Genomic DNA, 17,320 nt, shown 5'->3' with positions numbered 1-17,320 from the left:
CTGCAGGGGTTAGTGGGATGAACCTTGATTTTAGGAGTTATAGTTCACCTACATCCTGAGAAACTCTGACCCCCACCGACAATGGACTAGGACCAAACTTGGCACACAGATCCACATGGCCAACTGTGCATACAGGCCTGCTCTGGGGGTGATTGACCTCGGATCTGGGAGTTGTAGTTCACCCTTACCTAGAGAGCCCTGAACCCGACTAGGGATCTGGACCAAACTTGGCACACACATTCAACATGGGCAACTGTGAAAACTAGCAGAGTTTGGGGGTGATTGTCCTGGGAATCTGGGAGCTGTAGTTCACCCTTATCCAGACAGCACTGAACCCAGCGAAGGACAGATTTTGACCGAACTTAAGTGATATTATCTAAGTCCAGTCCAGTCTGACTCTGGGGGTTGGTGCTCATCTCCATTTCTAAGCCGAAGAGCCGGCTTTGTCCACAGACACCTCCAAGGTCATGTGGCCGGCATGACTGCATGGCGCGCCGTTACCTCCCCGCCGGAGAGGTACCTATTGATCTACTCACATTGGCATGTTTTCGAACTGCTAGGTTGGCAGAAGCTGGAGCTAACAGCGGACGCTCACTCCGCTCCCAGGATTTGAACCTGCAGTCTTTCGGTCTGCAAGTTCGGCAGCTCAGCGCTTTAACACACTGCGCCACCGGGACTCCTTATCTAACATCCCAAAATAAACAATGCCTTCTTCTAATATCCCGGGCACCGCCGGGTCGCCAAGCTAGTTATCCAATATACCTCACAACCTCTGAGGATGCCTGCCAGAGATGTGGACGAAAGGTCAGGAGAGAATGCTTCTGGGACACAGCCATACAGAACAGAAAATGCACCACGGCCCAGTGATTCCGGCCATGAAAGCCTTCGACAACACATAGAAATATGAAAATAGAATTCAACTAGCAGCCAGGCGTTGAAAACAGGGCTGGGCAAGGACGGAGTCTGGGTGGGGAGAAGTGCCTTCCCCAAACCTTTCCGGGGCCTGGGGCTGCTGGAGGGAGGAGGCGGGACCTAAATTCCGGAGCAAGCGAGGGGACAACCGAGGCAGAGGCAAAGGCGGCACTTTCTTTCGGCTCAGCCCGGGCTGGCGGCGGCGGCGGCGTGGGCAGAGCCCGAAGCATGCCATTGCCCACGGGGGAGGCTTCCCTGCCGCTCTGGCTGGCGGCGCCGCGGAGAGGAGGGTGAGCGAGCGGCTCAAGCGGGCTCCCGGCTCCCTCTCTAATCCGCAAAGCCGCCTTGAGCCGCCGGCCGGGCATCGGCCATGGAAGACGGCGCCCTCCCCGACCTCCGCGACGTGGAGCTCAAGCTGGGGCGCAAAGTCCCCGAGAGCCTGGCGCGCTCCTTGCGCGGGGAGAAGGACCAGGAGAAGGAGCCCCACGGCAAGGAGGCCGGGCCCGGGCCCGCCTCGCCCCCCTTCGCCGCCCGCCACTGCAGCTCCGCCACCGCCTTGGAGAGGCTCGAGATGAAGCTCTACCTCCTCCGGCAAGAAATGGTGAGCCTCTTCCTTCGGAGGGTGCGGAGGGAGCGAATCCCTTTGGGCAACGCTCCACGTTAGGATTGTTATTGAGAAGCAATGGCATCCCTGGATGCTGTCCTTTGGGCGGCGTGGGTTATAAAACTCAACCTGAGGGTGCCTTTCTACACAGTAGGGCAGGCATGGGCAAACTTGGGCCCTCCAGGTATTTTGGACTCCAACTCCCACAATTCCTAACAGCCGGTAGGCTGTTAGGAATTGTGGGAGTTGGAGTCCAAAATACCTGGAGGGCCCAAGTTTGCCCATGCTTGCTGTAGGGTGACACCACACGTTATTATTATTGTTGTCAAATTTATTTATTTATTAGCTTGGGGACCCCACGGTGCTCAGGTTATTAGAAGAAGGCATTCTGTGTTTTGGGATGTTAGATAATATCACGTAAGTTTGGTCCAAATCTGTCCTTGGCTGGGTTCAGTGCTGTCTGGATAAAGAGTGAACTACAGCTCCCAGATTCCCAAGGCAATCACCCCCAAACTCTGTTAGTATTCACAGTTGGCCATGTTGGGTGTATGTGCTAAGTTTGGTCCAGATCCATAGACAGCTGAGTTCAGGGCTCTCTAGATAAGGGTGAACTACAACTCCCAGATCTGAGCAGGCCTGTATCAAACAGTTGGCCATGTAGATCTGTGTGCCGAGTTTGGTCCTAGTCCATTGTCGGTGGAAGTCACCGTTTCTCAGGATATAGGTGAACTATAACTCCCAAAATCAAAGTCCATCCCACTAACCCCTGCAGTATGTTCAGTCGGTCATGGAGCATCTCTGTGCCGAGTTTGACCCAGTCCATTGCCATTGGGGGTCGCAGTATAGTGAAGGTACTGCAAGTCCCATCATCTGTGGCAAGTTTGGTCCAGATCCAACGTTGGTTGAATTAACAGTGCTCTCTGGAAGTAGATCAAGTACAACTCCTGTAAATCATGGTGAATTCTCCCCAAGCCTCTTGTTCAGTTGCTGATCAATTCCTCTGCTAACAGTGTGCCATAGGAAAGGGTAGGAAAGGGTTAAGGAAGAGGCAGTGGGAGGGGTCATGCAAATTAAGGAACCCTGGGATGTCCATTCTGGAGGAAAAACAGAACATCCAGGGTGAAATTGTCCCCACATGAAAGCCTTCACTTTGGTGGGTGGGTGGGGGCAGAATGGTGTTTGTGAAGGAGACAGGCAGAGTTTAGGCTACATGTTCGTGGCACTTACTATAACCTGCATGTCAGTGGAAAGAGGGCCATTGGTGTTTCCTGCTCAGTGGGAACTATAGCTGTTTGTGGAGGCGGGAGTCTGTCTGTGTAAGTGGACATTTCCTCCACATACACACGTACACATTTTTCACTTTTGTTATGTGTATAGATATAGATAGATATGCTGTGGGATCCTGGGAGTTGCAGTTTTGGGAAGGCACCAGCTCTCTTTGGCAGAGAAAGTGTTTTTCTTTATTTACTGTCTTGATTTTAGAATGTTTTAAAACTGGTAGCCAGATTTTGTTCATTTTCATTTTTTCCTCCTTTCTGTCCAAATTGTCCAAATCAGGACAGTAAATAAAGAACAACACTCAGAAGACAAGGGAATTCCAGATAAGAAACAATCTGGACCAGTTAACACCTCCCAATAAAGAATTTCCCCAAGCAGAAAGCAACCAGGCTTTAAGCTGCCAGTTTATTCAATGTTAATCAAGCTGGCCAGTTGAAACATTCACATTTGCCTCAGGCAGACAAGAGTTCTTTCTCCCACCCTGGGCTTTCCACAGATATATAAACCCCACTTGCCTAATTTCCAACACCTCACAACCTCTGAGAGTGCCTGCCATAGATGTGGGTGAAACGTCAGGAGAAAATGCTTCTGTAACATGGCCATACAGTCTGGAAAACTCACAAAAACCCAGTCTCTTTCTTGTCTGACACCAACTTTGGGGCGGGAGACGGTACATCTACACTGTGGAATGCATGCAGTTTGACATCGCTTCAGCTGCCATGCTCCATGCTATCGAATCCTGGGAGTTGTAGCTTGCTGAGGCACCCAGGCCTTTGTAGCTTGTGGAGTGTAAATAGTTAAGCACAAGCTTAGGTGTGTTGGTATATTCTTCCCCCCTAAGGTGCCTAGTGTGATATAGTGGTTTGTGTATTAAACTAAGGGTGTATCTACACTGTAGACTAAATGCAGTTTGATACCATTGGAACTGCTATGGCTCAGTGCTATGGAATCTTGGGAGTTGTGGTTTAGGGAGGCACCAGCACTCTTTGGCCGAGAAACACCTTGTCACACTCAATCTGCGGGCGCTACACTGTAGAATGAATGCAGTTTGACAGCACTTCAAGTGCCATGGCTCAATGCTGTGAACTCATGGGTGTTTTAGTTTTGCACGGTCTTTAGTCTTCTCTGCCAAAGAGTGCTGGTGCCACACCAAACTACAGATCCCAGGATTGCATGACATTGAGCCACGGCAGCTAAAGTAGCGTTAAACTTCATTAACTCTACAGTATAGATGCACCTTGACTCTCTTTTATCCAAAATGCTTAGTTGGGAGTAGAATTGTTTGGGATTTCAGAATTGGGATATTGATGTGTACAGAATTCGATATCTTGGAGATATCCAAGTCTAAACATGAAATTCATTTATGTTTATTATATACCTTATACATATGACGTGAAGGGTTATTTAATGCACGATATTTTAATAGTTATGCATGAAACAAAGTTTATATATATGGCACCATCAGAAAGCAGGGGGTCACTATCTCAGTCGCCTATGTGGATCATTTTGAATTTTGGAGCATTTTGGATTTGAGGTCTCGAGTTGTGTGCCTTCAAGTCATGTTTGACCTATAGTTTGACCTAAGGTAAATGGCTTGTTTGGCAAGATTTTATCTGAAGAGGTTTCTATTGCTTTCCTCTGAAGCTGAGAGATTATGACATGCCCAAGAGGGTTTCATGGCTGAACAAAGATTCAAACCTCAGCGCCCAGAGTTGTCATCTGATGTTCAAGCCACACCGTCTCCTCAGACAAGGGATACTCAGTCCGTATTATTTATTTAATCAAGAGTGAACATTTAAGTGATAGTGTTAGTTTTGAACTAAGGCAGTTTAAACACAGGATGGGAGTGTGGCAGTGACATAAAGAAGAGGGTGCTTCTGAGCATGTGTGGAGACATCATCACAGACTGCCGGTGGGGTTAAAGTCCAGGTTTCCTGATCATAAGATATGTGATCTGTTTAAACTGAAACCTAAAGCTTCCCTTTATGGAAACTAATCCATGAGCTATTTTGTTTCACCAGGGTATGTTTACCCCTGGGGCTGGAGAGCGAACGGGTGCTTCCAGTGTGTTCCTCTAATGCACTTGATCCTCCTGTGGCACAGCAAGCCAAGTGCCGACAAAATAGTTTCAGGCGGTGGGTAGTAACCATACCCACAAAATCCAGCAAGTGGGAAATGGGAGATTTTCATAGGAAATCTCATGCCATAGTGCTTCTTTTCGACAGTCTTGGTAAATACATCATTTTCACACTGAAGAACTGGAATTGGGAATATAGAAAAACTCTCTGCATGTGTCCTATCAGAACAAGGAGTGACTGTAGAGCCTCCACTGTAGGATCATAAGGGAAAAAATAGTCTAAACAGATTTTTTTTAAAGAAATCAAATGAATACAGGCAATGAAATATGCCACTGTATAACCACTGCAACATAGTCACATCAGCTGTTACAGAGCATTTGCTTTTCTTTTTATGGTCTCAAGATGGAGATAGGCATTTAATTAATCATTGAAATATGGGAGTTGTAGTTTTACAAAGTTTTTAGCCTTCTCTGCCAGAGAGTGATGGCGCCTCACCAAACTACATCTCCCATGATTCTAAAGCATTAAACTATGACAGTTAAAGTGTGGTCAAACTTGCACTAATTCTACAGTTCAGATTTTATGTCATTATAAAAATTTTGTCTGACTATATTGGTTTAATTTATTGATGTTAGGTTTAATTCATTGATCTTAGCTTTAATTTGATGTTAGGTTTTAATTGCTGTTTTCATATGTGGGGTTTTCCTGGGACTTTATGTCAGTATTTGTTTGTTTTATCGAGGCATTGAATATTTGCTGTTGTATGTTGGAATCTGCCCTGAGACTCATTGCAGAGATAGGGTGGAATACAAATAAAGTTTATTATTATTATTATTATTATTATTATTATTATTATTATTATTATTATTATATAGTACAGATACACCCAACGTCTGCAAACCGAGGAGATTCTGGATATCATAATCCAAAAGCCTAGATTTCCTGAGCTCTGCTTTTACTGCCATCTCATAGGTATCTCAACACTGTCTTGCTTAGACTTTGTGAGTGTATTATATTGCGTGTGGAATTTCTAAAATATGAGTGACAGCTCTTGTCAAAAACAATGTTCCTCACAAATAAGTGATGATGTGTATGGCTCATGTCTTATTATAGTCAAATAATATGCCCAGTATGTAATGGAAAAATAAACTACAGAGGGAGGCAGATTCTATCCGTCAGATGTTTACCCATTTAAGGGACTTGCCAATTTACATTTTTGTCTTTGTGTGGAAGCTAGCTGTTTTTATCTCTTGATCTCGGAAATTAACTCCACTCCCATGCCATATCCTTTTTTCTTTTTTTCTTTTTTAGTCCTGCCTGTTGCTTTCAGGATCTAATTTGTGCCGGGACTTAATTCTGAATCTCTTCTCAGTACCATGGCTAGTTCCTGGAATAGTTTTGATGCCCTCCTAAAATAAATGCCCCTTGGCACATGCAGAGTATGTTTTCTGGACATTTCAACAACTGGAGCCATATGCTTTGGTTGGAAAGCTTGAGCCCAGGATACCTGTATCTGGACGTTGTAAAGATAATAGCTCAATTTGCAACAATCAAGCTTTGCAGAACTCCTCTGTTTTTATATGATGACTATTATCATGTGTGTCGGAGATGCAAGGGAAACAGACCAGGAGTGTTAGGAGAATGCTGATAGTATTCATGAGTTGCATATATTTAATACCATAGTTGCCTCCCCTTTAAAAAAAATCTGAACACATTGCTGAAATAAAGAGAAAGGCCCCAATCAAAATGTGCATGCATTTAAATGACATATTCCTTTTCGAAGCAGATTTATTTGAGAGTATTTCATAAGATCATTTAGTACAGCTCACCAAACATGAGCATTGGGCTGTCTGTGTTTATTATGTCAAAATCTAGATGGGGATCTTGCTCATGCCTTCTATAAAGAGCCAATATGGGGCACAATCCAGAGGAACAAGGATCTTGCTCATGCCTTCTATAAAGAGCCAATATGGGGCACAATCCAGAGGAACAAGAGGAACAACATTGGTTCTTTGAATGCAACCTTCTTGAAGTTGCATTCAGCTCATGACTGAAAACAGTGGAACCTGGTCACCAGCTGTCTCTGGCAAACTGTATTTATGGGTTTTAATCTTACTCTTCTTATTGTCATAATGGTTGTTCCCAGAAATAAGAGCTGTTGTAATCATTCCACTGTAATGGTTTGATAGTACATTTTATATGTTATGGTATACAGTACAGCTATATATATATATTACGCCTTCCACTTTTTCAGAGACTAGGAGTGCAGGACCCATGCAGAAGTGGGAAAACCATTATTTTCTTCCTAAGAGACACCTTTAGGATTCTCTAGGTCTTCCAGTGTGACTGTGGTCAACTTTCATTGGAAGTTAACCATAGAATTACACTGGACAATCTGCAAATGCCTAGAGAAGTGTGCTCTCTATGAATCTCTAGTCTTCCAGCATGACTCTATGTCCAACCTCCATACTGGAGGACTAGAGATTCCTAGAAAGAAAACACATTAATCAAATCTGTAAAAGTTAAATTTACAAACTTGGAGGGTCACTTGCATTTTGAAGTATACTATAATAGCTCTCTATCTCCACTATCTGGTGGCGCAATGGGTTAAACCCTTGTGCTGGCAGGACTGTTGACCGAAAAGTCGGCAGTTTGAATCCGGGGAGTGGCGTGAGCTCCCGTCTGTCAGCTCCAGCTTCCTGAGCGGGGATATGAGAGAAGCCTCCCACATGTTGTCCCCTGGGCAACGTCCTTGCGGACGGCCAATTCTCTCACACCAGAAGCGACTTGCAGTTTCTCAAGTCGCTCCTGACATAAAAGTTTCCAAAGAAGTTCTCAAAATCTAAGTAGCAGTGATAATCTTATATCAGCATACCAGTTTTAGTTTTCATCTTGACAAAGACCAAGTCTTTTGTAAAGTTAATGCCTTGAAATAGCTCATTCAACACCAAGTCACCGCAAAATACTATGCATTACCAACAGGGATAGATCAGAAATATTGTTAACTGGGAGAATTCATCATTCCCTACTTAGGGAGGAAACAAGGCAGTGGTGGTGGGATAAGCATTGATATGTAGCATTGCCTGAACATGGTGGTGCCACTAGCAATCATTTATGCAGTGGTGTAGCTGGTCCATCCCTTCTCACACAACATGTATAGCATGACTGAACTGGATTATCCCTGTTTGTGTGTGTGTGTGTGTGTGTGTGCGTGCGTGCATGTTGTTCAAAAGGCCACTGCTCCAATCGAAACATAACCCACTCAATGTATGCTGTCTTTTGCATCCACAATTGTAGATGCAAAGTTGTATCATCATAACAGTGTTGTTGTTGAAAACAGTGCTTGGAATGTGACTTTGGAGATGCCTTTGAAGAAGAAGGCAGCTGGATGTGAAAGCCTATAAAGTTGAGATTGCTCCCAGGCCACAATTCAGCTGACCTGCTATAGGTTTCACTGAGATCCACAATGGTGCCCTTACCTATTCTGTTCAAAGTTCAAAGCACCCAAAGCCAGCTCAGTTATTATTTTGATACAAAAAGGGAAACTTACAAGTATATCTCCCTGGGAGTAACATGGGGTGGGGGGGGGGGGGCAATGAAAACAAATATGAAATGAATGTGCTTTCTTTTCCTCACACTTCAGCACAGCTGCTTGAAGTGGCCACCTTCTACTAGGCTTACCATCTGAAGAAGAATGCTTGCTTTCTCCCTATTAACCCAACTTCTCATTTTGAATATCCCATTTGCCCCAGTTCAGAAGAAACTTGGACTGGGAGCTAGGACAGCCCCAACATCCAGGAGCTGCATTTGTTTACAGATGTCTGGACATGGTCTATCATTCATGGATCACTACTAGGTTCCTCCTTCCTTCCTTCCTTCCTTCCTTCCTTCCTTCCTTCCTTCCTTCCCTCCCTCCCTCCCTCCCTCCCTCCCTCCCTCCTTTCCCCTCTCTCTCTCCTTCCCTTTCCTTTCCCGTCCCCTTCCCCTTCCTTCCACCATTAATATAAAAAGGTAAAGGTTTCCCCTGATGTTAAGTCCAGTCATGTCTGATTCTGGGGTGCTCATCTCCATTTCTAAGCCGAAGAGCCAGCGTTGTCTGTAGACACCTCCAAGGTCATGTGGCCGGCATGACTGCATGGAGCGCCGTTACCTTCCCGCTGGGGCGGTACCTATTGATCTACTCACATTGGCATGTTTTCGAACTGCTAGGTTGGCAGGAGCTGGAGCTAACAGCGGCCGCTCACGCCGCTCCCGGGCTTTGAGCCTGGGACCTTTCGGTCTCCAGCTCAGTGCTCTAACGCACTTCGCCACCGGGGCTCCATTAATATACATCTCTATAATTTCCGTTTGTGCAAGTCTCTTTCCTCCCATGTTGATCTGTGTGAATTCAGATACCTCTTTCTGTCCATTTCCGAGAAATCAAATCTTCTGATCTTCTCAGCTGAAGAGAAGTTCATGCCCTGTAGAACAACTTGACAGCTATAATTACAATTTCGATGTACCCCTGCATAAAACCACTGTACTTCTGAACATGTGCATGTATCAGTATACCACGATGTAAGAGACTGATACCGAAAAACATGGTCATTATGACAGTGAGGTTTGGCTTACATGTTTGAGAGGCATTTGTTTGGCCACTATGGGGGAAAGTATGGTAGTCTGGCTGAAGTATTGTACAACCCTCCAGGTGTTATTTCACTGTGCCTTCCAGCACTGAGCTAGGGCTACTTGTTGTAGTTCAACAACATCTGGAGGTCTGGACAGCTCCTGCCCTGGTCTAGTTGGAGAATGCTGTGATCCAGATACAGCTTGAACATTCCTATAGTTTGGTGTATATATGAAGCTCTTCATATGGTGTTGGTTACCTGTTGGCCCATCTAGCCCAATAGTTTTGGCTCTGAGTAGCAGAGAGTTCTTCTTAGCATTATTTGCAGATGTCATGGATTGAACCAGGGGCCTTTGGTGTGCCAAACAGCTTGGGTTCAAATTAAGGTAAAGGTAAAGGTTTCCCCTGACGTTAAGTCCAGTTGTGACCGACTCTGGGGGTTGGTGCTCCATTTCTAAGCCGAAGAGCTGGCGTTGTTCATAGACACCTCCAAGGTCATGTGGCTGGCATGACTACATGGAGCACTGTTACCTTCCCACTGGAGCGGTACCTATTGATCTACTCACATTTGCATGTTTTCGAACTGCTAGGTTGGCAGGAGCTGGGGCTAACAGCGGGCGCTCATTCCGCTCCCAGGATTTGAACCTGGGACCTTTTGGTCCGCAAGTTCAGCAGCTCAGCACTTTAACACACTGTGCCACCAGGGGACCCCTGGGTTCAAATTATCTTTATGAATATTTCCAAGTGTTAACATCCTAGGGCCCAGATGAGGGTTTGGTGGCTACTCTGAGATGGTGGACCTCTCTCCCACCGAGCTCACACTACTATGAATCTCTGTGAGTAGCCATTAGACAAAGTTAAGTTTTTTAAATAATCAGGATGTTAAGGTTGTTATCCTGAAAATCTTACCTTCTTGATGGAGCTTGGATGCTTCAGTTTTTGGGACCACAACTCCCCAAAACATTCCAGCAAGCTCTGTTCTTCCATGTGTCTACTAAAAAGGCAACCCAGGGTTCTTGTAGTCAGATACCCTCTCTAACTATTTTGGATTTTTCCTAGATGTTGTTGCACTTTGCTGTGGCAATACAAACTTCTTTAGAGATAACCATCATGTTGCTATTTACATAAACACTTGTCTGGGATGAAAGGAGCTGGTACCTCTATTCTAGTTTTCTGTTCAACAGAACACATTTTGATCTTAAGGAAGCAGAGTTTCAAGTGAGCTGAGATGTAACTACCCAGTGAATCTTTAAGGTAATGCAGGGAAGGGGAGAGGAGGCACAAAATTTTCATTTCTTTGGATGCAAGTTTATGGTGGCAGTGGATGAGAAGCCTCTCACCGTTTGTAAGAGAATTCAGACGGCAGCTGGTTTCCTACAATGCCACCAACTAAACACTCATCATAGTAAGACAGTATAGTACAGGTTGAGCATCCATTATCCAGAATTCCAAAATCTGAAACAGTCGTCCTTCCACATTTGACTTCTGCGGATTTGATTATTTGTGGATTTGATTTGATTTAAAGGTTCTTTCTAGGAATATCTAGGACCTCCAACGTGACTCTACAGTCAACTTCCTTTGGTCTTGCTGAAGGACCTAGAGATTTCTAGAGAAAACACTTCCAGTGTGATTATCTGATCAGCTTCCAGTGGAAGAGAGTGACTGCACATTTTTTACCTTCCTGGTTTTGTCTACTGTCTCTTCTACTGTGGATTATATTGAACTATCTAATCTTTTAGAAAATCGCACATGAAATATATATTTTTAATTAATATTTCAAATAATTAAATAGCATTATTAATGTTAGGTTCTAGCTGTTCTGCCATTATTCCTCACCCCCCTTAGGTCCATCACAACATAATTTCTTCCTACAAGTCTGTCTCCAGAAAACTGGTGAGGTAAATAGGCTGTGTGTTACCAGACTCCACTCCTTCCCAAAGCAATATTCATAGGAGTACTTTAGATACAGATCTCATTACTTTACAAACTTTAATTGATGTGGTGAGGAATTGTCAAACATTCCATACTTCAAAAACTCTGCAGGCGTTTTCTTTTGCAACTACTATGTTGCAAAGCATTTATTAAAATACTTGGGGAAATTTAAAATGAAAAGCAATAAATATAGTAATGCTACATTCAAACCATGCCAAAAGTTCTTCCTTGAGAATAAAAATACATTAGTTCAAAATGCAAACACATTTTTTTCTTGGCTGTATTACAGTATTGCATGTCTTTTACCAACAATCTCACATTAGCATTTTAATGTTGTAAACTCTGCTTGTTCTTGTATTAATTAGTATAATATTTCTTTACTTTTTGACAGAGATCTCGGAGTATGACATTTTTAAAAACGCACTTAGTGTTTAGCAGGAAAAAAAGTCCATTGAATACAGTAATAAGACAACTGGGTAAGCAGAAAGTACATCATATGTATTATGACAGAGCCCCATCTATGCTGCCATACAATGTGATTTAATATTGCAGTTTAATCACCTTTAAAAATCTTTTTATTAAAAGGATTTTAAAAATTACAACAAAACAGAACATGAAAAATAGGAGGTAGGTTGGGGGTGGGACAAAGGGAAGGGGAAAGGAAAGGAGACCAAAAAAAAGACAAAGGAAAAAAGGGGGGGAGGAAACAAAAAGAGTTCTTGACTTCCGTTCTTCTTCCTTCCGTTCAGTCCTATTAGTTCTGATTATGTAACATAAATATTATTTCCCTTTTATCACATCTTCCAAAGCTTCCCTTTCATTTTCTTAAATCAGTGTCTCCTCTTAAGATATTCTTCAAATGTTGCCCAGTTGGTCATTTCTATACCTCTGCCAGTGTTTTTCTTTAACAAAAATGTTAGTCTAACCATGTCTTTTATCTCAATTACTTTGTCCAACCAAAGTTCCTTATTTGGTGTCGTTTCTAGTTTCCACATGTGGAGAAGTCATAGTTATTATGTTTAATTTTAACTGTTAGAGTATGTATTTGTGTTTAGTTGACACAGTAGCTGAAACAGAAGCCATCTTGTTTCAATCCACATTAGTGCTGTTACCAAGGAGATGGAGCTGGCTAGCTCACCAGAGGGAGAAGTGGGCAGAGCCAAGAAAAGGAAAAAGTGGGAGTTTTTAAAAGAAGCCAGAGAGTGCGTGGCTGGAAGCTTTTCAGTCAAGAAGGGCTAAGGAGACAGGCCTGGCCAAAATCTTTAGTCAAGGCAGACTAAAGGGAGCCTAGTCAAGATCTCTAGTTGGGAAGGACTAGTGATCAGGAATTTGATCAGTAGTAGATCAAATTAAAGGCTTTTATTGTAGTTGGGACATTGTTCACTAAGGAGCTCAGCTGAGGTTAGTGTTCACTGCAATTTATATCATCAGTAGGAGAGTGAGAGTGGAATTACACCAGAGACTACTGATGTGGTGGTTATAAGAGTTATTAAACCACTTGTTTATCTAAAGTTCCATAAGTAAATCAATCAACCTGCAACCATAAGCTTTGTACGCAATAAACTTGTTGTTCTTTGTTAACAACTGACTCATTTCATCTCATCTGCGTCTGTGGAGCCAAATTTCATCGGTGATAATTCAAAAGCCTCACGTTGGTGGCAGTTACCTTAATAAATCACCTAACTGGGGAAGAGTAGTAGTCACAGTTACCTCAGAAAGGGAACAACAACACAGAAATCCCTAACTACAGAGACAGAGGCTGGGATCTTGAAATAAAGATCACCCCCTGTAATCCTTCCCCTCATATAAAGGTGATATATATATAATCTAGAGGGATTAAAAGATTCAAAAATCCCCTCAGCAGTGGAAACAGCATTTACAATTTGCTTTGATACCATTACAATTGGCTTGAGTCTTCCCAATTGGCTTTAGCACCATCACAATTGGTGGCAGCGTCGGGATTGAGTCTTCGTAATTAGATTAAACCATCCCAATTGAAGTAACGTCTGCGCACCACATTTTTGCGAAGACTATTATTGCTGCAGTTATAAGTAAATTATTTTTCTTTATTAATATCTGCAAAGAGTTCTGAGTCAAACATTCCCAATAAATAAAATTCTAGTTTCATTATAAAATCCATTTTAAAAATCGTTTGACATTCTTGATGAATTATTTTCCAATAGCCCAATCCTTTTTCATATGATCACCAAATGTGGTAGTATGACCCTTCCTTCATCCTACATTTCCAGCATCTGTTATCTGTGTCTTTATACATCATTCCTTTTTTTAGGTGTCACATACCAACAGTGAAGCATAAGTAAACCTCAATCTTTTTGACCAAATCTCTTCCCATTCTTTCATTTGAATTGGTCTTCAAATGTTTCTTGCTCATTTTATCATTTTTTAAATATTTCTTCTGGAGTTTAATTACCTTGACCTGCATTCTATGAGTCTACACTGCCACATTATGCAATTCAATGCATTTAAGCTGCATTATGAAACTGCATTACATGGCAGTGTAGATGGGGCCTGAGATGCATCTACATTGTAGAATTAATGCAGTTTAACACCACTTTAACTCCCATGGTCTTATGCTAGGAAATCATCGGATGTGTAGATTGGTGAGGCACCAGCACTTTCTGAATTCCATTGCATTGAGTCATTGCAAGTAACGTGGGGTCAAACTGCATTAATTTTACAGAGTAAATTCATCCTAAGTTTCCTTCAACCATGATCTTATGTTTGTTTAATTTATTTGCCTTTAATACAGACACATTGGATACATCTGTGCTATAGATTTAAAGCAGTGTGACACCACTTTAATAGCCTTGGCTCAATGCAATGGAATCATGGAACTTGTAGTTTTGTAGTTAATGGAGGGGCATTTACAATTTTCAACTAGAGAGCTCTAGTGCAGTGGTTCTCAACCTGTGGGTCCCCCGGTGTTTTGGCCTACTATTCCCAGAAATCCCAACCAGTTTACCAGCTGCTAGGATTTCTGAGAGTTGAAGGCCAAACATCTGGAGACCCACAGGTTAAGAACCACTGCTCTAGTGCGTCACCAAACTACGAACCCCAGGATCCATAGGGCGGAAACATGACAGTTGAAATGGGATACTACTACTATAATAATGGAGTATGGATGGGCTTCCAGCACCACTCCTGGGCTGCGGCCTATTTTCAGGAAAGAAGGAACAGCTGCACCTAATAATACACATATTATACCAGCCCCTGGCAAACGTTAATAGAAAATTGCAGGTCTGCCACATTTACGAGTTCGAGAAACACAGCCATATAGGAAAGATGCTCCCTAACACCATCTTTATCATATGTCTGCAAAACAAAAAAGCTTGCTACAGTAGTGAATACCAAGAATGTTGTCTGGCAGTAGAGACTGCAGAACAGGCTTCAGTTAATATGATTGCAGCTTAGATTTTTCTGTCTGTGTCCCAATACAAGCTGAGACCAATGGACAGCCGGCCTTTTGTGCTTTCCCATGGCCTTCTCAGGGGAGCCCAAAGGGACATAGATCTGAGTAGCTTTTGAGGAAACCTCAGAAGGAAGTGAAGAGTTTTTTTGTCTTGATGAAGAGATGTGTCTTGAAATGAGCTGGGTACAAGATATCATCGCAGCTATCTTTTTAGTCTTGTTTACAGCTTTTATCACTGCTTTTTAAAAAGTCTTTCTTGAATTTGTTTGTCTTTTTCCCATGAGTCCAAAATGTCCCAGATGTCGACATGACTTCTTAAGCCTGCTTATGTTTAAGTAGTATTTGGTTTTGAGAAAATCCCTTCTGATTCTTGGAAAAAGAGGACAGCCCCAGACAGTTTTAAAATATTCAACTCAGAAGATAGTGTTTTAATAGCCCTAATAGCTTCTGCTGAAAATCATGAGGAACGGGATTCCTGTTTTATTTTCATTTATTTATTTAGGATATTTAGAATCCTCTGCCTGACAGGGGCCTGGAGTGATATATATATTTTAAACTGCAATTAAAAATTGATACCATCGAACACAATCATAATCTGAGAATGGCAATTCAAATTCCCAACTAAACATTTGCTAGATCCTGCAGTTACTTCTATGGTATGCTTCTCCTGGCAATTATCAGAGAGTTGTGTTGAAGGACCTAGCTAATTCCTAGTCGGGATACCTCTGTTGGAGTGTATGATATGCTGAGACTGGAAGTTAATAAAACTTTAAACTAAAAAAAGGAAAAGTTTAAAAACCTGGCTTTTCCAATGTGCTTTTGAAGAATGAATATTAATCACCACGATAGGTCCCGTTTCAGTGACAATCACTATATGTGATGGACTTTATTCTGTTCCATCAGTTGGAAATAATTTCTTTGTTTATCCCATCCCAAGTCTCCTACTAAATGCAGCACTTTATTCATGTACCTCACCCACTGGGTTTACAATATACACTCCTCGCACTTTAGCCCAGTTCATTTTCGTTAACTCCTGTTCTGGTTTTAAATTACGTTTAACTATGCTATTGTCACTATTTTATTTTTACTATGTTACTGTGTATAATTGTGTTTTTATCTTGATGTATTTTTATCTTCTGATTAAATGTATTATGCATGTATTTTATTTCGTTCTTTTGTAATTATCCAGGTTAGGCTCCATGTTAGCCACCCTGAGTCCCTTCGGGAAGATGGAGGCGGGTTACAAAAATAAAGTTTAAAGTTTATTACCCAACATTTTCACTTATCCAATGCCTGCCCATTTATGTTGGATAAGTGAGACTCTACTGTAACTACAGTCCAGTTGAAACATTTCCCTCGTGAACACGAGGGTCCTGATACCCTGTTTCCCGGAAAATAAGACATCCCCAGAAAATAAGACCGAGTACAGATTTTGCTGAATTGCTAAATATAAGGCCTCCCCTGAAAGTAAGACCTAGCAAAGTTTTGTTTGGAAGCATGCCCAATGAACAGAACACCAGAGCATTCAGGATCGGTAAATGTACGTACCATAGTGTTGTACATGGAAATAATGGTACAGTAGAGTCTCACTTATCCAACATAAACGGGCTGGCAGAACGTTGGATAAGCAAATATGTTGGATAATAAGGAGAGATTAAGGAGAAGCCTATTAAACATCAATTTAGGTTATGATTTTACAAATTAAGCACCAAAACATCATGTTATACAACAAATTTGGCAGAAAAAGTAGTTCAATATGCAGTAATGCTATGTAGTAATTACTGTATTTACAAATTTCTCACCAAAATATCATGATATATTGAAAACATTGACTACAAAAATGTGTTGGATAATCCAGAACGTTGGATAAGCGAATGTTGGATGAGACTCAACATAGTAGTAGCAAGAAATTCTTGATAGGATTCATAGTTTGTCTGGTTATGCTGGTTTGTGATGACAACTACTGTACAGTATATAATAAATGTTCAAATATTTTGTTCAACAATAAATGTGAATTCTTCTTCATGGAAAAATAAGACATCCCCTGAAAATAAGACCTAGAGCATCTTTGGGAGCAAAAATTAATATAAGACACTGTCTTATTTTCGGGGAAACACGGTATGTATAATGTCTACAGCAAAATCAGAGACAGAGGAACTTTTAAAACATTATTCTCTATGTCATAGTGTAGTGCAGTAGTTCTCAACCTGTGGGTCCCCAGATGTTTTGGCCTTCAACTCCCAAAATTCCTAACAGCTGGTAAACTGGCTGGGATTTCTGGGAGTTGTAGGCCAAAACACCTGTGGGTCCACAAGTTGAGAGCCACTGCTGTAGTGAGTCACACAAGTTTGCTTTCTCTTGAAGCTACATGCCAACATCTCTATTGTAAGAAGACCTGGGTTTTGTAAACTATGCATGCCATTACTGATTCCTCTGACACAAGACCAGCTATTCCACATACCAGTACTTTGTGTATCTAC

General features: G+C 42.2%; 1 protein-coding gene across 1 annotated transcript in view; it reads left to right on the top strand.

Annotated features, from left to right (window-relative positions):
- Positions 1-814: 814 nt before the first annotated feature.
- lurap1l (leucine rich adaptor protein 1 like) overlaps positions 815-17,320 on the top strand; it is a 37,004-nt gene continuing 20,498 nt past the window's right edge. The window contains exon 1 of the mRNA XM_003216434.4: positions 815-1,513. Coding sequence (XP_003216482.1) covers positions 1,283-1,513 — 231 coding nt within the window. The 5' untranslated portion in view covers positions 815-1,282. The remainder of the gene's footprint in view (positions 1,514-17,320) is intronic.

The sequence above is a fragment of the Anolis carolinensis genome, chromosome 2, assembly GCF_035594765.1.
Source record: "Anolis carolinensis isolate JA03-04 chromosome 2, rAnoCar3.1.pri, whole genome shotgun sequence".
In the NCBI taxonomy this organism is placed as follows: domain Eukaryota; kingdom Metazoa; phylum Chordata; class Lepidosauria; order Squamata; family Dactyloidae; genus Anolis; species Anolis carolinensis.
This window is presented reverse-complemented; position numbering and strand designations above follow the sequence as displayed.